The 22565-nt window shown below is 37.0% G+C and overlaps 1 protein-coding gene across 1 annotated transcript; it reads right to left on the bottom strand.

Moving 5' to 3' along the window:
* Positions 1–47: 47 nt before the first annotated feature.
* Positions 48–22226, bottom strand: aif1l (allograft inflammatory factor 1 like). Its single transcript, NM_198870.1, is given in 6 exon segments — positions 48–1766; positions 6407–6569; positions 9402–9443; positions 12863–12929; positions 21826–21887; positions 22088–22226. Coding segments are annotated over 6 exon segments (447 nt in total). The 5' UTR covers positions 22113–22226; the 3' UTR covers positions 48–1678.
* Between the last annotated feature and the right edge of the window lie 339 nt (positions 22227–22565).

Raw genomic sequence — 22565 nt, 5'->3', positions numbered from 1 at the left:
CACACACACACACACACACACACAAAGAAAGGAGCACCACTAATAGCTCAGGTGTAACAGCAGGGTATTTACTTCCTTTGGTGTTTCCAGAAAAAAAAATACAAATGCCTCTGCTAACTAATAAGCTGAAAATTATTCATGATGTTTAATAACCCTTTAAAAGGGCAAGTCTAATAAACAGCAATACAGTGCAGCCATTAACTCACATGTACATGATTTAAGAAAAAAAAAACATTAAAGAGACAAACTTGAAAAGAGGCACAGAAATAAAACTCATAAAACAGAATATGTAAAGTAAACAAGTCAATTTCATTACAGATAAAGTATGAAATGGAAGTGAAAGCCACACCTGCTACTTTTGACTCATGTCCTTATTTCTGTATATAAAAAATGAGATCACATTGTTTTCCTTACAAAGCACATGTTATTGAAAGAAAAGCTGATGAGGCCAGTGGGAAAAAAAAGTAAAAAACAGAGGACAAAAGCACTACTGGAATATTTGCATCAGAGCTGAACATTGAAGTTCGCTTGGATTAAAACATGACAACATTTCCAAGGACTCCACCACATGACGACATTCTTGGAATGTCTCAAAAGACAACTCGACAGAATAAAAACTTCTAGCACACATTCGCGCGCACACACAAACATAAAATCCATTTCAAAGATGCTTCACTCAATCTTCAGTCAAAACCTGGGCTACATTAAACTGAGTGAGGCACTTGAAAAGAGTGGCTTCAAACGAATCGCCTCTAGCGACTAAAACCTGCCCTCCCGCAGAACTAAAAGCTGAGACCAGCGACATCCTAATTTAAGCAGGTAAATTTATAAAAGCAAGTCCTAAAAGTGTGGTTCAAAGCGTATCTGCACAGTACGCATGTACTTAACTGTTAATGTGCTTATACAGTACAGTAATGTTACAGCTTATAATCATTTGAGCACACAAACAGATCAACAAGAAAATAAGAGTGAAGAGTGAGTGAAAGAGGTACAGACAGAACGAACAAAGTTTGAGGAACAAACGCTTCTCCCTTTTTGTCTTCACTCACTCAAATCCCAGCGTTCTCGGTTTGAACCTTCCGGTACAGAACCGATACAAAAGAAATCTTGGATTCAAAAGCAGAACAGCCTAAATGAAAAGCAGAGCACTGACTGAATTTTTTAAAAGAGCCTCATGTACATCTACGACGTCACACTACGAGACACAGTGAGCAGAATTAGCAACACGCTTTAAGCGAATACGGAAAACACTAATGTACTGGAATGAATTAAGCACACATTTTGGGGAAAGATGAAAAATCTTACTTCTCAAACTTAATTCATAAAATCTCTTGCAAGCTAATTGTCATCCCATACACCTTAAACTTAGTACACTAAACTTCACTAGTACTTCACTCACAAGATTTGTGCTTGCAAACACTATTCAAAAACACTTCTCATATAAATATATACATTTGTTTACTTATAAAAAGCTACTCTGCGCTTCGACTTTTTCACAGCAAATATATAAACATCTTTCACTTTTTTTTTTTCTTCAGTTTGACCATCTATGAACTAAGATTTTCCCTGGATCTTGGCAAAAAAAGTTTCTAGGTAAGGCTATAGAAACCTAGTCCCTAATGTTAAATGGACGGGATTTGCGAATGTAGGGACGTCGACCATATTCATCTCCACTGGTCTATGGTAGGCTGGTGATGTCACGTTTGGGTGGAGGCCCATCAGGCTTACAACTGGACCCGTTAGCTTTGTCTTCGAACATCATAACCCTGTACAAGAGAAAGAAAATCAGTTGTTAGTATGAAAGTATTTAAAGGTCATTTCATTTCAAACGTCAAATGGATCTACGATATTTCGCTACAAAGGTGTCGGTATAGGCTGATACTACACTTTCTCTATGGCTTATTGTAAAGAAAGTATCCTTATATACAATGGTCTAACACTGAAACATCAAATGAAAGTGCTTTACGTCTAAGGCAGGGGTCTCAAACTGCTTTAACATTTGCGGCCCACCCTCTTCTTTCCTCCAGCCCACAACTGATGTCAAAAGTATAACAAGTTTTGGCCCGCCATTGAAACATTAAAATAGGTCCATAAGCGCTCTATTTTTTACTAAACCTTTGATCACTTTTTTTTTTTTTTTTTTTACATTTTATTATTATCAGCTTTGTACCACTTGATTTGTTGTACAAACGCATAAGCTTTACGGCTTACATGTTATGCTGGTGGTGTAACATGATAATTTTGCTACTGTTCAATTAAAATGGTCTCATTTTGTAGATTTTACTCATACGTTTATTAAGATTTGCATAGAAACTATGTACATTAGTAAAATTCCACTGCTAGTTAAATTGAATTTGGTAAAGCAAATGTGAATGTGTACATACTTTTCCCCCTCTTTGTTTACAAAAGAAAGGTATTGAGAAGAACACTTGCCAGTAAAATCACTTACAGTAAGTTACCCAAATGGCTTTCTGCTGTTCTTACGCTATTGGCACAATACATTTGGTTGGGACAGAATAATAATTATCATGCCTATTATTTGTAGTATCCTCTTTAATATGTACAACAAGAAACAAAAAGCTAGAGTTCTGACTGCATATACTCGGAGTTTGTCTAATGCTCGGCCATACAACAACAACCACAGATACACTTCAACAGCAAATGTGTGACACGATAAACACGCTAATTTGCATCATCACTGGTGACAGGTAAAGCTTGAAATATAAACATGTCTGTTGTGCTAAGATGCATTAATTATGTCAGGTTTCCATTTTTTCTTGTAATTGAAAGTTAAAAATGACCCTCCTATGAATTGTCAGTCACTGAAATGGCCCCCTGCCAACTTAAGTTTGAGACCCCTGTTCAAAGGAAATGGTTGATAATTGCAACATTTTATGCCCTTTGGAAGTAAACCAAATTAATTTAATGTTTTTCAGCAAAAACATGTATAAGAAAGTGTGTGTGTGTGTGTGTGTAAACTCAATTCTGCACAGAATTATTCTCAGAATATGTCTTGAATAAATCTAAAAATTGAATTATTTTAAAGCTTATATGACAAATAATTATTGCAACTATTATTAATAATAAAATCATTGAAGTAAAACAGCACAGTGATGTGCTGAGAATGGTTATAAATTGAAATTGGTGCCCTCAGAACAAGTCATTTCATTGTATGGCAAGTAAAACTTCGCACCTCTAATCGAAAAAGGAACTGTTGCCAAACAAGAAACAAGCTGTATTAGTCACAGTTGTTTTTCTTTTTCTTTCTTTTTTAGGTTTTTTAAACAGTCGTACAGTGTATATTACAAAGGTCACCCATAAACAAGAGTCCTGAGCTTCAGAATATAAGCCTTTATATGTCCAGCTACAGCTATTTAAGAACACCACACACACACACAGGGCTAAAGCCATTATGATGTCCACTCAGAGTCCAGCACTGGATACAAGCAATACAAGCCCCCCACAGAGCAAATCAAGTAGAGAGAGACACACTGGAAGAGGAAAGTAAAAAGACTTCGGAAAAGCTTGTGGAATTGAAAAGGCTGTTATCAGACAAAACCTTGCTGTTTTAGAGATATGAGATAGAGAAAATGGTGGATGATGGTAAAGAACTGCTGACTGATCTCTTCAGAGCATGTGACTAGGTTTCAGGTAAACCTTAACAAATCGCTCATAAGCTCTTAACAAGCGGAGTCAACTAGCTGCTAGTCACAAATCACCTATTCACAACTCGTAGAATTTCACTGTTTAAAATTAATATAAAATTAATATATTTCTAAATATATTTCTATGTATTTGTGCCATGATTCTGCTCCAGTTATTAAATCCATCCAGCACAGCCCAAAATTAATCAATCCCCATCTGCATTATGACAGCCAAGAACTGCACATTTAGACACAGTGCTTATATTTAGCAAAGCATACAATTTACAAATGATCAAAGTCATTTTCTGTTTCAGTGCCATTACAGAATGAGTCAATATCTAAAATGACAACTTCAAAATTTGTTCAACTACAAAGTTTACAGTGATTTTGTAAGAGGTGAATTTTGAAACAGCAGAATTTTGTGTGCAAGACTTTACAACACCAGTCTGCGTGTCCACTCAAGCTTTGAGATAAAAATGGCTTAAAGTGGTTTCGATGAATCATGAAACTTGGCACTAGTTTGGTCAGACAACTAACACAATCATGTTTTTGACAAAGGAAAAAAAGTAAAAGGAAAAAAAAAAAGTTGAAGGGTTTGATTAAATGGGCAGCATTGAGACTAGGGAGGGGTTTACCCATGACAACTTGGACCACATTAAAGGTGTGGTCCACTACAATATCATATTTTTAACTTTACTTCATGTGTAATGTAGATGTGTGAACATAAACAACATCTCTGAATACAGTATATTATGCTCAAAGTTCAATGCAAAGGGGGACATTGGCTTTTACAGAGTTAGTTCAGTTAGTTCCAGTTCAGTGCTGGATCGAACTACTCAAAGAAAGAGCAGCTCTAACAATAATAGCAGAAGCTGTGGATTGTGAGCCACAAACTATATTTGTATTAGTCAAAATTTAAAAAAATTACATGCACAGTTTTTAGCATTAATGAAACATTGTAACACTTACACAGAATGTAAACAACAAGAAATACTGTTTGCCACAGTTAATAATTTAGCTATAAATTCCCATTTATCCATCAAACTGCTGCAACACCCACAATCTTCAGCAGCGCTGCAGTGTCTCTCTATGCAGCCGCTTTCCCTGCATTATACATTTCAAATAAAGAACTTGCAAAAGATATGTGAACGTTTCAGATTACTTACACATGCTTATAATCCGAATATATATGAAAGACAATTGTCAGATTTTATTTTAGAGAGCAGGCATGAGGTTCAGCTGTGTCCTCTTCATTTTCTGTCTGATTTAGGCTCAAACTAATGCTGTTAACAGTTAACACTGACTGACATGCTCCTGGTGACATGGAGGCGATCTGCGAATCATATCACATTATGTTAGCTGACCCATCAGAGTCTCTTAAGAGCGAGCCTTTGGAGAAACTCGGAAATATCATAGTCCTTTTCATGTTAGCAGAGCAGCAGTACATAATTAAAGATATATGAAAAAATACATGTGATTTTTAACAAATGAAGCATGAGCACACATTGCTTTGCACCCCATAAACAACCAAGCCTTAAAAATACACTCTCTATCACCCCTTTAACACTTGTGTCAGTGGCAGCCATAATTAGGCCATAGCTATATCCCTAAACCTATACGATAAGTTGTGAGTGTCTATGGGTATACTCGCACATGTACAGTTGCCTTAAACCTGGCCCTCCCGTCTTACCCGACGTCCCGCACTCACATTACATTCGGGCCTGGGCATGATTACGTCATCGATGATACACTGTTCAGTAAGCGCTCCCGCTCAGCATAGTGGAGATTGCTTTAGTTATATTTTTTAAGTCGTTTGATATGCAGTGACACGCAGTCAAATATTTCGCAGAACAGATCAGCCACTGTTGACGCTCAAACAACCATAAAATCATCGTGCTGCAGGAATAAGATTTGCTGAAGGTGCAAAGCTGTCATGCAGTAAGGGGTTTGCGTCTTTAATAAACTACGGCAGTTTGCTTTCATTGAACAGTAAAAATGATTAATAAATCCAAACGAAACAGTCCCTTAAAAGTCACGTCTCGCTTTCAGTTTCGGGCTTTGGCGCGTTTTGCACTCATACACAAGCATACCGCACCAAAGCCCAAGTGAACCGCGCTCAGGCACACCTCTTCCAACCGGGCCAGGGCCGGCCAAGTTAACCGTGCCTGAGACCGATTCAGTACACTCACACTTCTGAAAAGATCTGGGAAACGGGCCTGTGCACGGTTCGGATAGCATAGTGTGAGTTGGCCATATAACATGCATAGAGAAAATAATAACATTAGAAAAACCATGTTTATAGTATTTTTTTTTTAAGTTTAAAGGCTCCAAGCAGAAGTTAAATGCCATCATTTAATAAACAATATCAATTAGCTAATAGTGCCAGCTTCATTTTATCAGTCACAGGAGAGAGCTTATTCATTGATTTTGTATTTATACTGGTATTTAAATGTGCCAAAGCCAAATGTCTGGTATTGATCAAACCACTAGTGTCTCATGATGATGACATCATCATCATCATCACGTGCCACAGCTGATCCTACTGAGAGATAATGGCACAGATATGCTGATCCTGCGCTGGATGCGCTGACAAGATTAAACGCACACGAAGAGACATCTAAAAATAGCTGGACTCAAAGCACACGCCAGCAGGAAACAGCCTGACAATTCTGCATATTGGCATTTGATGATATCAGAAACAATATGGGAGGGACATGCATGAAGAATCAGATAAACATGCGCACGCACGCACGCACACTTACAGTTTGAGAACAGCTGATCGCTTGCCGAGCATCATTTTCACAAAATCCCTGTAGTTGATGGTGTCGCTGCAGCCTCCTGTCACCTCAGAGATCATTTTCTTCATCTGCAGATGAGTTTTTGGCACACCCAACTTCTCCATCATTCGCTTCAAGCCCATCATGTCTGCAAAGAAAACCATCACAATTACACAGACAACTTGATTATGGATCTCAAAGATGAGATGGCTGACTAGTTGTCCAGCTAGTCACTTTACTGGTCCACAATTTTTAATTACTTGACATCAACCCTTTTGCACAGTATGTGTATTTACAGTTTTTGCATTTTTAAAGAGCTAGATAAATCTACACAGGTAACCTAACCATTTATCAGGTGAAAGACCATATATCGTAACTTAATTGACACCGATTACAAAGTAATATTTATTTTTCCAAATCATAAATAGTTAAGAGTCTCGTAAAAATCCAACCAGTAAAAAAAAACAAATAAATTGTGTGCATGTTTAAAAAAATAAAAAAAAAATAAAATTCCTTTCAGATTCAGGTCTTTTTAAACAAGCGGGACTAATTCTATAATTTAGTCCACCCATAATACGCAGAAATGTATTTATACTTTAGTAAATGCTACAAACATCAAAATAATATCACACCACATATCACGATAATATCCTCAAGTAGTGTGAATGTGAACACCCTGCAGGGCTGAAACGATAACACCAAATTTGACACCAGAGAGAGTAGAGCTACACAGAACGGTCACTGTTCAGTAAACCACATTATTTGCATTCGTGGAAAGATTTCAAAGAATTACTTTATCCTCCTTGTATACTCATTTTGGTGTCCACAGTAAGCATCTCTCACATTCTATCACAAACCACTCATTTTTACAATATCCATGAATTATTCTCTTAAGTGCACACACATCAGATGTTTGCATTTACTAATAGGAATGAGAGCTCATACTGCTTTCTTCCAACATCTGATGTTGTTGCCAGACGAAAAAAAAAATATATATAATAATAATAATAATAATAATAAATATATATATTAAGTATATAAAATATATAAATAAGTGTTTCAAGCTTTGGCAGGTTTTTATTTAAAAGTTAGTCTTGATAATATCATTTTGTGTATGTAGGCTAAATATATAAAATGTACTAAAAAAAAAAAAAAAAAAAAAAAAAGAATAGGAAAGCAAAAGCTATGGGAGTACAATGCTTTTGTTAAGTTCTGTTAAGGGGGATGAATTACCTGTCTGTGTTAATTTTCTGACTGGATAAAATATTAATCTTGATGAGCTATTTGCAATCATGGCATTAGCCATGTGTTTGAGACCAAATGAAAAAAATGAAATTGCAACTACATCACTGATCAGCATCTGTAGTGTTCTACAATGGAGGAATGTCTAAGCGAACACAAACAGTTCTACTATTAAAAAAAAAAAAAAAAAAAAAAAAAAAAAAAAAAAAAAAGTAATTACATCTGTAAGGATATACCTAGGCATGGCCAAATAATAGGATTTTAGTGCATGGAAATGATATACTGTAAGCCTCAAACACCATGGTTTCCTTGTGCACATGCAAAACACACAAGTGTAAAATTCCAGTGAAAAACAGGACAATCTGAACAAAACACTGACTCTGACAGTCCACATAGGATCATTAAGATGCATACCCTAGGCAGTGTTTGACTGACCACAGCGTTTTCCAGTCAGATCACAACAATTGACAATTTTTCCTTATTTTTAATTAAAGTTGAAGTATACGTCATGTATATGGGACTCTTATTTTGGAAACAGGGCAGGTTTAAAAGCAGTCCTGTGAAGCAGGCCGCAGGTAAAAAAACAAAACAAAATGCGGCATACACGGATTATACTTTTATTCAATGCCATACTGAAGATGCAGAAGGTCTGTTTTAATGTATCTTTTGTTAATTTAATAAATTGTGTATATTGTGAAATTTGCCACGTTTGTGGCCTTAAAGTAGATGAATTTTAATTTAGTTTTTTTTTTCGATTAAAGGTGCCATATACAGCATTGATTCAATAAGTTAAATTGTTCTTCGATACACAGGCTTTTGATGAAACATAAACAGCAAATTTTACAAACACAATAGCTTAAGATACAATTAAACATGCCTTATGCCTCTTCGAGGTATAGCTGAATAAATGTATAATCTGTTTATCCCACATTTTACATTATGATGTGCATGTGAACAGATGGATTAAGTCATTGCTTAGCAATGCATAGAAAACAATCTGACAAAAGCCCCACGTACAAAAATAAGTTTAATATCAACAAACAAAAAAGGAGGAAAATTATCATCCCTTGAATCTCAGCTGGAAACTTTGTGGTTATTCAAAACACAACCTGGGGCGTGAATATTAATGATCCAATGTGTAATATATCACAGTCTGTGTTTTGTCTGCTGATCTTCTGATGACACAGCTGCTCAGTAGATCTTGACGACATAGAATATGACCTAATATACAAGGAAATGTTGAGGGCATGCTATTGAATAGACCTGCAAGCAATGCAACAGTCTGTATGATTCTCTGATAAACCTGTTTTCCACCAGGGTTTTATATTTATAGAATTTACATGAGAATGAGGAAACAATGGTGTCCGAGCGTCACAGTTTGGCCATTTCTATGTACAGAACTCTTATAATTCGACTATGCCTAGGTATACCCAGATTTTCTTTATAGGTTACCTTTAACCAGAAATTTAAAATAAAAGCTTAATATGGAACTGTCATATATTTAAGTCAAGGCATTTTTATGGCGATCAAAATATTGTCATTATCATTCTTTTTATATATCCCCATCTGCCATGAGCCTCTCCTACTCCCTCTACAGTACATGACAGTGACCCTTAAGTTGGTTACAGGTAAGTTCTCATGTTTCCCATCTGTCAAGCATGGTATCACCTACACAGCGAGCATGACAAAAGAGCACTTCCCTATTAACACTCACAGTCTTAACTACACATGCACTTACCGATTTCCCCTTGATCGTTCAGGTCAAACTCTGCATATTTATCTGTGGATTAAAGTAAAAAAAAAAGCAACATTTTAATAATCCAACAAGCACAATTGAAATTTACCAAACCAATATCACACACTAACACCAAACTACCAGCACCATCTGACAGTGGCAGTATGTAGAGGTCAGGCATGTGACAGCTGCGATTTAGAGAGAGAAAAAAACCAGAGGACATCTGGAAAACCCTTCATCTCTCAACACTTTTTTTTTTCTTAAACAAAAAAAAAAATGAGGCTTGTTTCTTAAAGATGGCTTGCTATATCTGTAAATGAGGACAGCTAGAGCCAGATTTGAATCCTGATCCTATTTGATTTTACTGGATTATTCCGCATTCAGAGAATTTCCTCCCTCTCCATTCTGTGTTGTTTCTAATCTCACAATGAGGCTTCTGTTGGAGAGGATGCATTGAAAGTGTAACAGAGTCACCGTGAGAGGAGGCTGATGGGAAGGAGAGGGTTACAATGGACCCCTAAGAACACAAACGCAGCCTGTTCACCCCGAGCTAAATGAGTCCATGTGAATCAGAGCAATCGAGAGATAAAAATGCAGTGATGCCATAACGTAACTCACAATTTTCACTGGCTGAGTCACTGTATCTCTAAACAATTTTCTGTTTTTGGATGGTGTACCCTCTTATTCCCAACTGCATTCATTTACTCACTACTCTCTCATTTCATTTCTGGTTTCAGAGCAGTCGCATACACGTTTACTGACATTAGTGGGTTGAACACTGCAGCAAGTGCTTAGACTGTATGCAACTTGTGAGGGTGTCCCTTTATTTCAACAGTGTCAAGAGCAATCTTGAAGGTTCCATGCTCCACTTGTCCCTTGTTCTGACTTGTCCTTTCCTTTCTTCCTTCCATTCTCTCACTCTGTTTAACAAGAAATCATTGTAACATTCAGAGCCACTTAACCCCTTTAACCAGATCACTCAGTCTCAGTAATGACCCACAAACCCAAATGTATACACAGAGGACAGTTGCTATTAAATAATTCAGAGTTATAGGAGGCACTTGGGTCTTAAGCCAGTAATCTGTTGCATTTCAGACTAGACTTGGTTGGACTGTGAAAAGCGGATATTTGGATAGGACAGGTGGTTGAATGCGAGGAGAAATCTGTGATACTTCAGATAAATATACACTGATATTAAATCTTCCCTCCAATAATGAGAAGCAGGTGTTTTGTCTCATAACAAGTGAAATTAATAACTTTGTCTATATAAATACAGTACAAAAATCTATTTTTACTACAAATAGGGATGTAGCGATTCACTGTGACCTGGTGGAAAGTAGAATAAAATACGTCATAACTAATTCAAATTAGTAGAAATGTTGAAAATGCTGTTTACAGGCGCAATCTTGCTTTAACTGCACATCAGCGGCAAGCAAGAGGTGTGGTGGCAGAGTAAAATCATAGCGGTGAAGTGCGCCAGACAAAACAAAGTCTGTGCAAATACTGCAAAAAGACGTTTACTTACACTAACAGAACAATGTATATGATGCAGCACACTGAAAAACTACCGTCACAGATGTCTATATGCAAAAAAAAGTCAAATCACGCAAACCAGATGATTTGCAGCTTCGCTTGTTCCGACGAGTGCCATGATGATCATGCGGTGCATCAGTGTTTTTATAGCAAAAATGTGAAGATGTTTATCAGACCGAAAGAGAAAGTTGTTCTGTTACAGAACCAGGTATTAGATTATTTTTACCATCTCTCTTATTTTTTTATTAGTTTATGCATATTTTAATAATTTGCTTATTATTATTATTAAATTTTTAAAATGTTAAAGATTCTCTTCGAAAGTATCCCACTGATATTAATACTAATTAATTATACAAGTAATATTAATTATTTACCTTCATAATCATGTTTAACTACTGTTCCTATTAGGCATGGGCCAGTGTAAGATTCTGATGATATGATAACCTTAGATAAAAATATCACGGTTTCCCGATATGACGGTCTTGTGATTACTGTCCTAAAACATGTTCTATTTTTAAATGTAGGGTTAAAAAAACAAGTTATTTCCCCATTAAACACTATACATTTTATTTTATTAAAAAAAATATATATTTTTGGACATATTAAACATGTCAGGCTAAATAATTCAAATGAATTATTGACTTCTGCTGTCTTCATTAGTTTCAAAAACACAGATTTCTTTACATCTTTAGATATCTTTCTTTTGTGTCCATTTAAAGTAAAGCCTGTGCACTGCTCAGCAATCAGCTCTATAGCATACTTGTTTAAAAGCAATTTGTTTTTTCAGATGTTTGCTGAATTATGGCCTGACTAACAGTGTTTGATGTGGAGATATGGTTGCCCTCAAAAAAATATTATAAAACACATAAAAACTTTAATATACTGTAGGAACAGTATAACAGACAATTTTGGCAGTTTTAAAACCTTGACTTTTCCAAACCGCTGTAAACCTTGAAACCAGTTATGCCTAGTCTCTATCCTATTATATAATAAGTAATTTATAATCCTATGGGCCTGTTGACCTCCTCTGTACACACTACTTTCTCTGATTTAGGAAAGGCTTTCCTCCCCACACCACCCATCTCAGTCCCCATTGAAAGCTTTTTTCAGCAGGGGACATTGTAAACGTACAAAAATGTCAGAAAAAAAGAAATATGCTGATATTTCTTCTTTTAAAATATGTAAAATCCCAGCACAGACACAGTTTATATTAATGAGTCTTCTTTAGTTTGTATTATTACTTTGTGTAATTTTTAAAAATAGCTATTTAGTTATGACGTAAAATGTATTATTTAGCAAAATCATCACCATAATGAATCGTGAGTGAGGTGAATTGTTAAGTTTTGCCTTTCTATTGCACAATAAAACCCATATTTGCTCATGCGCTGCAGTTTGCCCTGTTAACCAAATAATATTGTCAGTAACCATTTTTCCTCTGCCAAATTTAACGTATTCCTAAGACATTAATGGGGTTTCTTTGGTTTAATAATAGTTGTAGAGTCATAATACAAGTAAATGCATATAAATATACCATTTTACGTTAGATAAGATAAGATGACTTCAGAATTCAGGTGGCTGAAGCCTACACAAAGATTTTCAGAGAGAAAAGCAAAACCACACTTAAGCTTTAACCAAAAAGCTCAGAAAACTGTTAGTTTACATTCCAGTTGTCCTTTCCCACACACACACAAACCGTTATTTCCCTCTCCCACAAGAAGCACATGTCCAAAACCCTTAGTGCTAAAACAACAACAAGGGGGCAAGACCAGCACATTCCTGCAAGACCATATGGAGAAAGCAAGTCAATCACATATGCGCAAACACCCACACAAGCTCTCTTAGCATTCACGCCACAAACACGTGCACATATAAACACTGGACTGTTTGTCAGTTTTAAATATTTCAACTATACTTTAGAATGCAAATCTTACTTTTAAAAGAATCCAGCTTTTCAGGCAAGTCCTCCTCGTCTCTGTACTTCTGATCTTCCATGAACTCCTGCAATCAGAGAAGGAAATCATGATCATGAACTAGAAGAAAATGGGTGGATGATTGATATTGCTCTGTTTGATTTTTCTTACACATAGCAGAAACCCAGAGATTGAGCATGTGTTCATGATCCACAGGCCTGTGTAAAGCATTTTGAAGTGCTGATTCTCCATGGTGCAATATTCTAGACTTTTTTGATGCAAAAACACCTAAAAACCAGGCTGCCCTAATACAGAGATGCCCAAAGTAGGGCCCGTGGGCCAAAGATGCCCATTGTAATCTTTGATTTGGCCCACCATACCATTTGAGAAGAATGAGAACGATGTCTCATTAAATGCCTTTAAAAAAGATTGTCATTTATAATTTTCTATAACCTTTTTTGTGTTGTTTTATTGCAGAGTTATCAAAAAAAGCATGTTTCAAATCAAATGTTGTAAATGAATCTGATTTTTCAAAAATGTAAATCTCTATCGATGGATAGAGGACTACAGAAAACACACTGGTGAGCAAATAAAGGCAAAAACAAGTGTAACCCCATTCTGTTATAAATTAGATTGTTTTTGTTTTTACTTTAATGTGTTCATTATAAAATGTAAAAATACTGTATTAGTTGATATAAAGCAGTGTTTTCTAGTTATTTTTGAATATTATTAAATAAATTAGCAAAATTACTCATGGCAACTATATTAACTATATGTACCTTTGGCCCACTAGCCTCAATCAAGTTTGGTTTTTGACCCTTAACAAAAGAAAATGTTTGGGCACCCCCGCACTAATACAACAAAACAGCTACATATTGTCATGTACAGTAAAGAGTCTGTGGCTCCAATGAAAACAGATCAACAACAATTTACTTCTTACATTTTTTCCCAAATAATTGTGTTTGATTGTTTTACTTTTCAGTCCGTATAACAACCTAAGCTTGTGTGTATTCAAAGAGAAGACAAAAATCAGAGTATAAATTGAATGAAAGTTCTGACCTTGACCATTACTATTAAATGCTCATGAGACTATTAGAGCAACAATGGATACTGACTCACTAAAAATAATACAACAAATTTGTGTTTGTTTATTGCCACATCAGCAACTCATAGCTTTCATGTCACGGTTAATACAGATAACAATAATAATAATAATAATAAAAATAATAAAACATTGCATAATAATTGCATGATTATTTATACATAAACAACAGACAATATAAAAAAAAATTAAATACTTTTTACTTCAATATGAAAAATAAAAACTTCTTCCTAGAAAGATATAAAAAAAACATCCAATGTATTCTCAGTATAATATCCCTGTGTAGTACTCTTTGGAAATACTAATGTTGTGAGAATCTTAGAAATATCCATTGATCTTTTTGTATTATAGAATGAGTGAAAGTAGAACATTTTTAAAAATTTGTGTAGTCCAAAAAGAAAGATGATATGGCATTGGAACTACACCAGGGTGAATAACTGATTGCGGAGCTGTATTTCTGGGTAAATTACTAATTTTACTGTAAAACTATGCAAACAAATCAATTTATGCTTGTTAGAGGATACGCATGTTTCATAAATCAGTCTGTTAGCTAATGACATCCACAAGACATTAAAAATCCACAAAAGAGATTCAAAAGTTTTCCCATTATTTAATTAAAAAAACTAAAAAGAAAGGATTTTTAAAAAAATGTAACATCTTAAATGACCAATGAAATTGCAAAACATTGACTGTAACTCCCAAATCAAAGATCCACATACGAAATGACACCATCAGTAAAGCATTAAGAGTCTGTATGAAAAAAAAAGTATAGTGGGTGGGTGTGTTTGGTCAGTGGATTTTAATTTCGGCTGGTATGAGATGCTGCTGATGCAGTGAAAGAATGTGTGATAGAGGCAAAAAGCATGTTTGCGTGGATCTATCTATATATATATATATATATATATATATATATATATATATATACACACATATGAGACTGAGGAGAATGAAATAACCTTGAACACTCAGTTAAGAGTGACTCATCATGACGCTAGCTTGCCTCTGCGTTTTTCTCTTTAACCCTCACACACAGAGAGAGGGAGTAAGAAAACACGTAGCATGGCAAACTGTGATTAAGTCATGAGAGTAAACCAAAAATTGATGATAAAGTATGATGAATAGTATGCTGTGTGAATGTGAGTCATGCTGAGATCAAGAGCACGACTGCCAATTCTACAGAACCTCAAACCGCTGAACCTCACTACACATCAACATTCCTTCACATCGGTTAGCAGTACTGAGGGTTTGCTTCAACTGATAAGCACCAAGGGTTGCTTTTCATTGGTCTGCATTATTTCTTCAATCACCACTAAGTGCTCTTATTTAAATAAGGCAACAACACATCTGACTGACACTTTTTCCAATGTTTTGTGGTTCTATATATCGGACATGAAAGTATAAAGACAAAGATGCTTATTGTATTGGAAGAAAAAGTCTATTTAAGTACATTTAACTTGATTTTTGTTATAATTAGGCATGGGACTATAATCCTTTTCAAGGTATACCGCAAGGTTTTAAAACAGCCAAAATGTTCTGCTTTACCATGGCTAGGGTATGTGTAAAATTTTTTATTTACATTTTTTATAGGACAATATTATCTTCAGCATAAAAAAAGATAAAAAGATGCAGCTTTAAATGGTAAAGAAATCAGTGTTTTTGAAACTAATAAAGACAGCCGATTGATTGATTTGAATTATTTAGCCTGACATTTACTGTTCCAAAATATTATAAATCTTTCAAAAAATAAAATATATTGTTTTCAAAGGGGAAAAAAAAGTTTTGTTTTTTTACTTATAAATTTAATTATATTTTAGAGTAGTAATCACAATACCGTGATACCTGACATTTTCTTCCAAGGTTATCATACCCTCAGAATCTTATACCAGCCCATGCCTAGTTATAAAAAAGGAACAATTAAATTACTCACCATCAGATTTTTGAAAGCCTTACATCGCTTTTTAAACATTTATTATTACCATTTGATGAGTCTCTCTATACAGTTTGATAGAGTGATTGGAGCTTGAAGCTGCTTCGCATGACATCACACTTAACAAGCGGATAGAAATAATGAACCAATTAAGTTTCAAACAACAGATGCTACAATTTTAAACTAAAAACATCTGCTCAGCTCAGAGTCCAAGTATTAAGTAGACATAAGACAACCATTTTATTTATCTTGTAAAATTTGCAGTCAGTACCATAAATTCCTACACACAAGTCACAGTGTGACCTTGAGGCTACATTCACACAATGAGCTTTCACTATCAGATCTTTTTTTTTTTGCCTAGTCTCAAAAAATATCAGCGTAAATACAAAACCACTGAAACCAACAAAAGTGATGTAGAATACGGAAATAAAACCTGTGAACTGTATTTAAACTAACACAAGACAAGATAAACATGGTGAATACTTCTGTAAAAGCTGTTAAGCTCAGTAGCACAAACAAGCATGTAGTCCACAATTACCATTTTTGTGTAAGGTTACATGATGTAGCAGTGCCTGACTAGGGTCAAGACATGAAATAATGACAGTTTCACAAAATTTGCAGATCAGGTGTTCACATGAAAACACTCTGGGACACTCAAAACTCCCCCAAAACACTGGATTTGTCTGAACAAAACACCTACAAATACGATACAAAAATTGTGTATACAGCAAAATGGATCTCTGTGTGAATGGGGCCTCAGCAAATAAGTAAAGGGCAAGGATTTAGTGGATTAAAATTAAAAAGTTCATTCTCTGTCTGAGGTTTCAGATCAAGTTTTACCATTTCGATTAAAATATCTCCACTTAAATGGTGTAAAAACTGACTTCAAATTCATCAAGTACACATTTTCTATTTTGTGAAATGTAACAGCTTCCTGAGATCAATCTCTAAACTATGTGCAGGTAAACGCACCAGATGTCACTACATGACCCGATTTCCCCATTATTTCTAAGTGTTCATGTGACCAGATAAAGCTGTCCCTCCTGCCAGCCACAGTCCACATGAGACGGGGGAGAGAACAGCCGCTCAAATGCCACTGCTGCCCACTCCTCCATCTTTCTCCCACATAATGGACCCATTCATGCCGAATCACAGACACCTGTTTCCCGTCTGAGAGCACAGAGACAGCCGGCTGCGGGGAGACACACTGCTTCTTATCACTTCAAAGAAAGCTGATCTTAAACATTAGCTTTAGAATAACACGGGTCAAAAAATAAGCCTCTGGGGATTTTGGTGAAAGGTCAGATTTTGCTTGAAACACCAAGATTACTCAAAAGGTTAAGGATGTATTTTTCTTTGCTTTGTTAAAGCGTTTCTGCTGAAGAGAGCTATATGTAGAATTCAGAAACCTTCAATTTTAGGCTACATTTACAACAATGATGTAGCCCTTGTCTGTGAATGACAATGTTTCCAATATGATTCACGTTTATACAAACGGCTAAAAACCCTGCAATCAGGTCCTCAAAACAAACAAGCTTCAGCTTACCTTTAAATTTATTAAAATGTTTCAAATTGCATTTGGTGGTATGACTGTTTCAAATTCCCCTGTCCATCTCAAGAGCTCCTTGAAAAGCCTTGACAAAGAAATAGCAGCAGTTTCAGGTCTATCTCGACTATTTTAAGAATAGGAGAGTAGCACATAAATCCCCAGAACAGAGTAAGTGACAATGAGGGCCTGCACTCATACTGCCGCTTGTCTTCCAAATCGAAGCACGCTTGCATAAATTATGATGCGACTGTTGAGTTTAACAGTCTCTGTGCAGTGGCGACTGCTTTGATTATATTATTTTAGTCATTCGGGATACAGCAACACGGTCAAATATTTTGCTGAACAGATCCACAACTTTCGATGCTCATAAATTATCATAAAGCCCTTGTGCTGCAGGTATTAGGAGGTTTGTTGAAGGTGCAGCTGACATGCAGCGAGGGGTTTGTAACTTTAATGAACTACAACAGTTAGCGTTCATTGACAACAATGATTAATAAATCCATATGAAGCAGCCCCCAAAAAGTGATGTTGTGTCTTCAGTTTTGGGCTCAGGCAAGCTTTGCACTCACACTACAAGCATACCTTGCCAAAGCCCAACTGAACCACACTCTGGCACACCTCTTCCAACCGGGCAAGGGCCAGCCAACTGAACCACACCTGAGCCTGATTCGGAGCACTCACACTTGTCAGTCGAACCGAGAAAACGGGCATGGTTTGAATAGCATAGTGTGAGTGCACCCCAAGTAAGGCCCTCGTTTGAGATTAGCCAAGTATCCGTAGGAATCTGATCAGCTGATAGGGGTGGGATTTAATATTTTAATATTAAATATTTTACAACCTTGAAGGTTGCTTGGGTAAAGTTTATAATGATATTCATTGAGAGCATGAGTTTACGTGCCGCTGAAAATAGACTTAGTGGCTATTTATCTGCAGTGTAGGTCTCCAGTATGGAGAATACAACCGGCTTCTGCAGGAGCTGAGAAAGGATCACGTGAACTCTACTGATGCTTGTATTGGCTGTCGCTTACAAAGGTCGCTCTTCATTTGCATAAAGTAGGATTCCCAACTTTGTCGTGTCGCTTGACACGCCCACATCTGGTGACCAATGGTCAAAGTAGCTCATGTAACGAAGATTGCCAGAAGTGGCTTGCTCGCCATTGAAATGAATGATCGTGTCACTGATTGACGTTTGTAGTGTGAATGAGACATTAATAAGCAGTATATTTAAGATTTGTAAGTAGTGCACTGTTATGCATGTAGAATTTGCCGTATGTTCATGTCTCAGCTTTTGGTTTTAATGCACAGTTAATCCACACTTTAGTGATGGATCGTTATGCCTAGTTCACACTACAGGATTTTAAGTACAATTTGCAAGTTAAGAAGCTCACCGACAGAAAATCAGTGGGTGATTGCGCTCAGCAGTCTTTGTGTGAACTACTGAACGACACACCAAAGAGGCTCGCCGACACCTTGCAGACAAAAACCCAATATCTAGGATCCTAAATATTCTGGACTAGTCTGCCGAATCAACCCCAAGTGAAGTTAAATGTAGCGATGAGCTACAGCCAATAAGAGAGCAAGTCATAGGTTGACTGGCCGTAGTGTTCACACACATTTAGAAATGTCTATGATTGGCCATTCAAATGGCTTGTAATTTAAACGGGCAAAATGGTTTAAAAGATTCCTGTTTTTAAGTCGAAAACAGTGTTGTGTCAACAGCCCCCCATTTCACAATGGTGGACAAAGTGAGCTGTAGCAAGTAACTTACAGCTTGTGCTCACACTCATACACTACAGTTTTTTATGCGCTCTGATCTGATTAAATATTACTTTTGCAGCAATATAAAATGTTAAATATCCAATCCCCATCCATACTGCTGAGAGCGCCATTTCAATATATGCAGCGTTGAATTGGAAAGTTCGTAATAATCTCCTTTCTTTGCAGGCCACTAACAAATACAGCACAGAACCGCTGTTTTGGCATTATTTTCATCACTAAATAAGCATTCGTTTCATGTGGCATAGAACAAAAGAGAGACTCTCTGGGGTGCATGTAAACGTCACATCCGTTTGTTTTTCCTGGCAAAAATGAGTCCCGAGTGCTTCACATAAAAATCTGTTTTCAAAGACAACCTTAGAAGTCCGGGAAGGTCTCACCATCTCATTCATATGAAGTAGTATTGCAAGCAAGATGTCCAATAAATTAGCAACTAAAAGGGATTAAATTAATATGCATGACACCTTTAATATATTCACAGTACTAATTTGAAACTTTATACTCGTGGAAACTGTAAACCAATGGTCATCAATCTCAGTCCTGGAGGGCCGGTGTCCCTGCAGAGTTTAGCTTCAACTTTACTCAGCACACCTTCCTGGAAGTTTCAAGTAAGAGCTTGATAAGCTGGTTCAAAGGTGTTTAAATGGAGAAACTACAGGACATCAGCCCTCCAGCAACAAGGTTAGTGACCCCTGGTGTAAATCGACAAAAAGAAACTATCTTTTAGGTTTACTAGCCCCACCCAACTAGGGCCTACTAACCAATGGTGCTGACTGAGTCAGTGTTGGGTGGGGCTATCTGTTTGTCCAAGCAATGGCTGATGGATTGTGTTTCAGTGAAACCTTCAGCAATTGAACATGCCTTGTGTTTCATATGATGTCATTTCAACTGAGGGCAGAGGAGTTTTGGGGTTCCACCCTCTCATTGTTACAACTAATACATTTGAATGAGTTCAGATAAACATTATGCCTGCTCTTTATTACCTTCTTATATTTGCAAGGGCCTAGGTGAACATTTGGTTGGTCTTTCAGATGAGTCGTTAAACTGAGGTCCTGATGCTCTGTGGTCATTCAAAATGTAATGGCACTTCTTGTAAAGAGTAGGGGTGTAACCTTGGTGTCCTGGCCTAATTTCCCTCCATTGGTCCTCAACCATCATGGCCACCCAATCATCCCCATTCACTAAATTGGCTCTATCTTTAGCCCCTTTCACACATGCAGACCTTTCCAGAAAAATTACCGGCAATTAACAGGAAAGGCCTGTATGTGTGAACAATCCCTTTTTGAAAATACCGGTAAATTCATTCTGGCTATTTTGCCGTTATGCTGCGCTGTGTGAACACAGAAGGAAGATTGCCGGAAAGTGCGTTCTGGGCGTGAACGTGCTCTGACGTGAGAGGTATACTTTAGCCAATCAGAACACTCAGACGTATTCTCATAACCGCGCGGTTAATGAAAATAAAAGGCTGTGAATATATTTCCAGACACATTTAGCTGCTAGATGTTAGTCAGACAGCACACACACATATATTATGAACATCTCGACAAACGAAAGCGTTTCATGTTATGTTTTCATTGATGTTGTTCACAATACTCATCCATCCACAGAGTTTGTAATGTAATTAAATGTTTACGAATACAAGCACAGCCGATTAGAGCTCATTTCTGGTTGATGTCAGAATTTTCCGGTATTTTGGAATAGATGTGTAAATGCTCTTTTCTGGGAAAATCCTGTAACTTCCTCGCCTGTGTGAACAGCACTTTTTTTGAATTTACTGGTAAAGTCAATCCATAAATTTTCCGGATGTTTATCGGTATCACTGTGTGAAAGGGGCTGCTGTCTCTCCACTCCACAAATATCTTAGCTGGCGCCGTTGTCCTGTGGCTGCCATCGCATCTTCCAAGTGGATGCTGCACACTGGAGGTGGTGTAGAGAGACACCCCTCATGATTGTGAAGCGCTTTGGGTGTATGGCCATACACAATAAATGTGCTTGTAAATACACATTTTATTACATCGGTAACATGAATAAATAGTGACCGATCAGATAAGAAGCTGAAGTTCTCTGCAATGTCCTAAAAATGTTTGTCCATATAGATAGAAATGCTAATTATGAATGCTTACATATTCTAAATAGGAATTTAGCTTTTTGTTTTTAACCTGAACGCTACTTTTAAGTCTAACGTTAACTTGATACCTAAAAACAAAAGTGTGACTTCATGGGGACTTTACAAAGCAGCTGTGAATGACTCAGGGTCAGGTCAAAAAACTCAGCCAAGCTGCCAATCGACACAGCGATTTTTAAACGCTCCAGTCTCGTGAATCAGCAATATAAGGTGAAAATCCTACAGCTCAATAGAGACCGAGACGCAGCCCTGCTCTGGATTGTGAAATGAACTGCGGCTTAATGTGGTCGAGCTGTCTAACTAAATTAGGTCATGCTGCTGTAAAATCGAGCTTAACAATTGCGCTGCAGTCCAAAATAACATATATCAGCCAAAGAGACCACCTTTTACCTCACTCATATTTCCAGACAATGCGTCTAGCAGCACCACGAGAGTGAACAGACCAACGTGACAAACTCGCCTCCAGATCGAGACAATAATAATCCATCAGCGGTCGCTCATTTACCTTATTGATTTCCTCCAGCTTGTCCCTCTGCTGAGCTTTGAGCAACCCGAAGGCTTTTCCGCCTAGAAAAATGAGACATGGGAGCAATTATTCAGCGGTCTGGAGGCTTCACCCAGGCTGTCTGGTGCACTTGCAGGCATGAGATAAGGACGGTCGGCCGCTAACGGCAAACAAGCGCGCCAACAGAACAAAAACAGCCTTCGCGCGTTTAACGGTGGCTAAAGCATCATTCCCAAAACACAGACTGGAAACAACAACATACCTTGTAAGTCCATGTTGGAAGGCATGCTGGGAAGGTCGAGAGGCGGTGGTGGAGAGAAGAGAGACGCTGGCGTCTGCTGGCCGCTTGCGTCGGTTATGCGGGAGAGAGACAGAGAGAGGGAATGAATCTCACGCTGTTATTTAGAGGCGCAGGTCTCCCTGTGATGCGCTCACTGGCCGCCAGGAATGCAGCTGTAAGCGCCATCGCGCGGTGAAGAGAGGGAATGCAGACCGTACGAGCTGAACAGGAAAGCCCCGTTTTTGTTTTTTTTATTCAATATTATTAGCCCTTTTAAGTTATATATTTTTCGATAGTCTAAAGAACAAACCATCACTATACAATAACTTGCCTAATTACCCTAACATGCCTAGTTAACCTAATTAACCTGTCTGTATAGAAGTGTCTTGAAAAACATCGTCAAAAATCATTTTCTGTCATCATAGCAAAGATAAAATATCAGTTATTAGAAATGTGTATT

The sequence above is a fragment of the Danio rerio genome, chromosome 5, assembly GCF_052040795.2.
Source record: "Danio rerio strain M-AB ecotype USA chromosome 5, GRCz13ab, whole genome shotgun sequence".
Taxonomy (NCBI): Eukaryota; Metazoa; Chordata; class Actinopteri; order Cypriniformes; family Danionidae; genus Danio; species Danio rerio.
The sequence above is the reverse complement of the archived record's forward strand: the minus strand, read 5'-3'. Positions and strand labels throughout refer to the sequence as shown.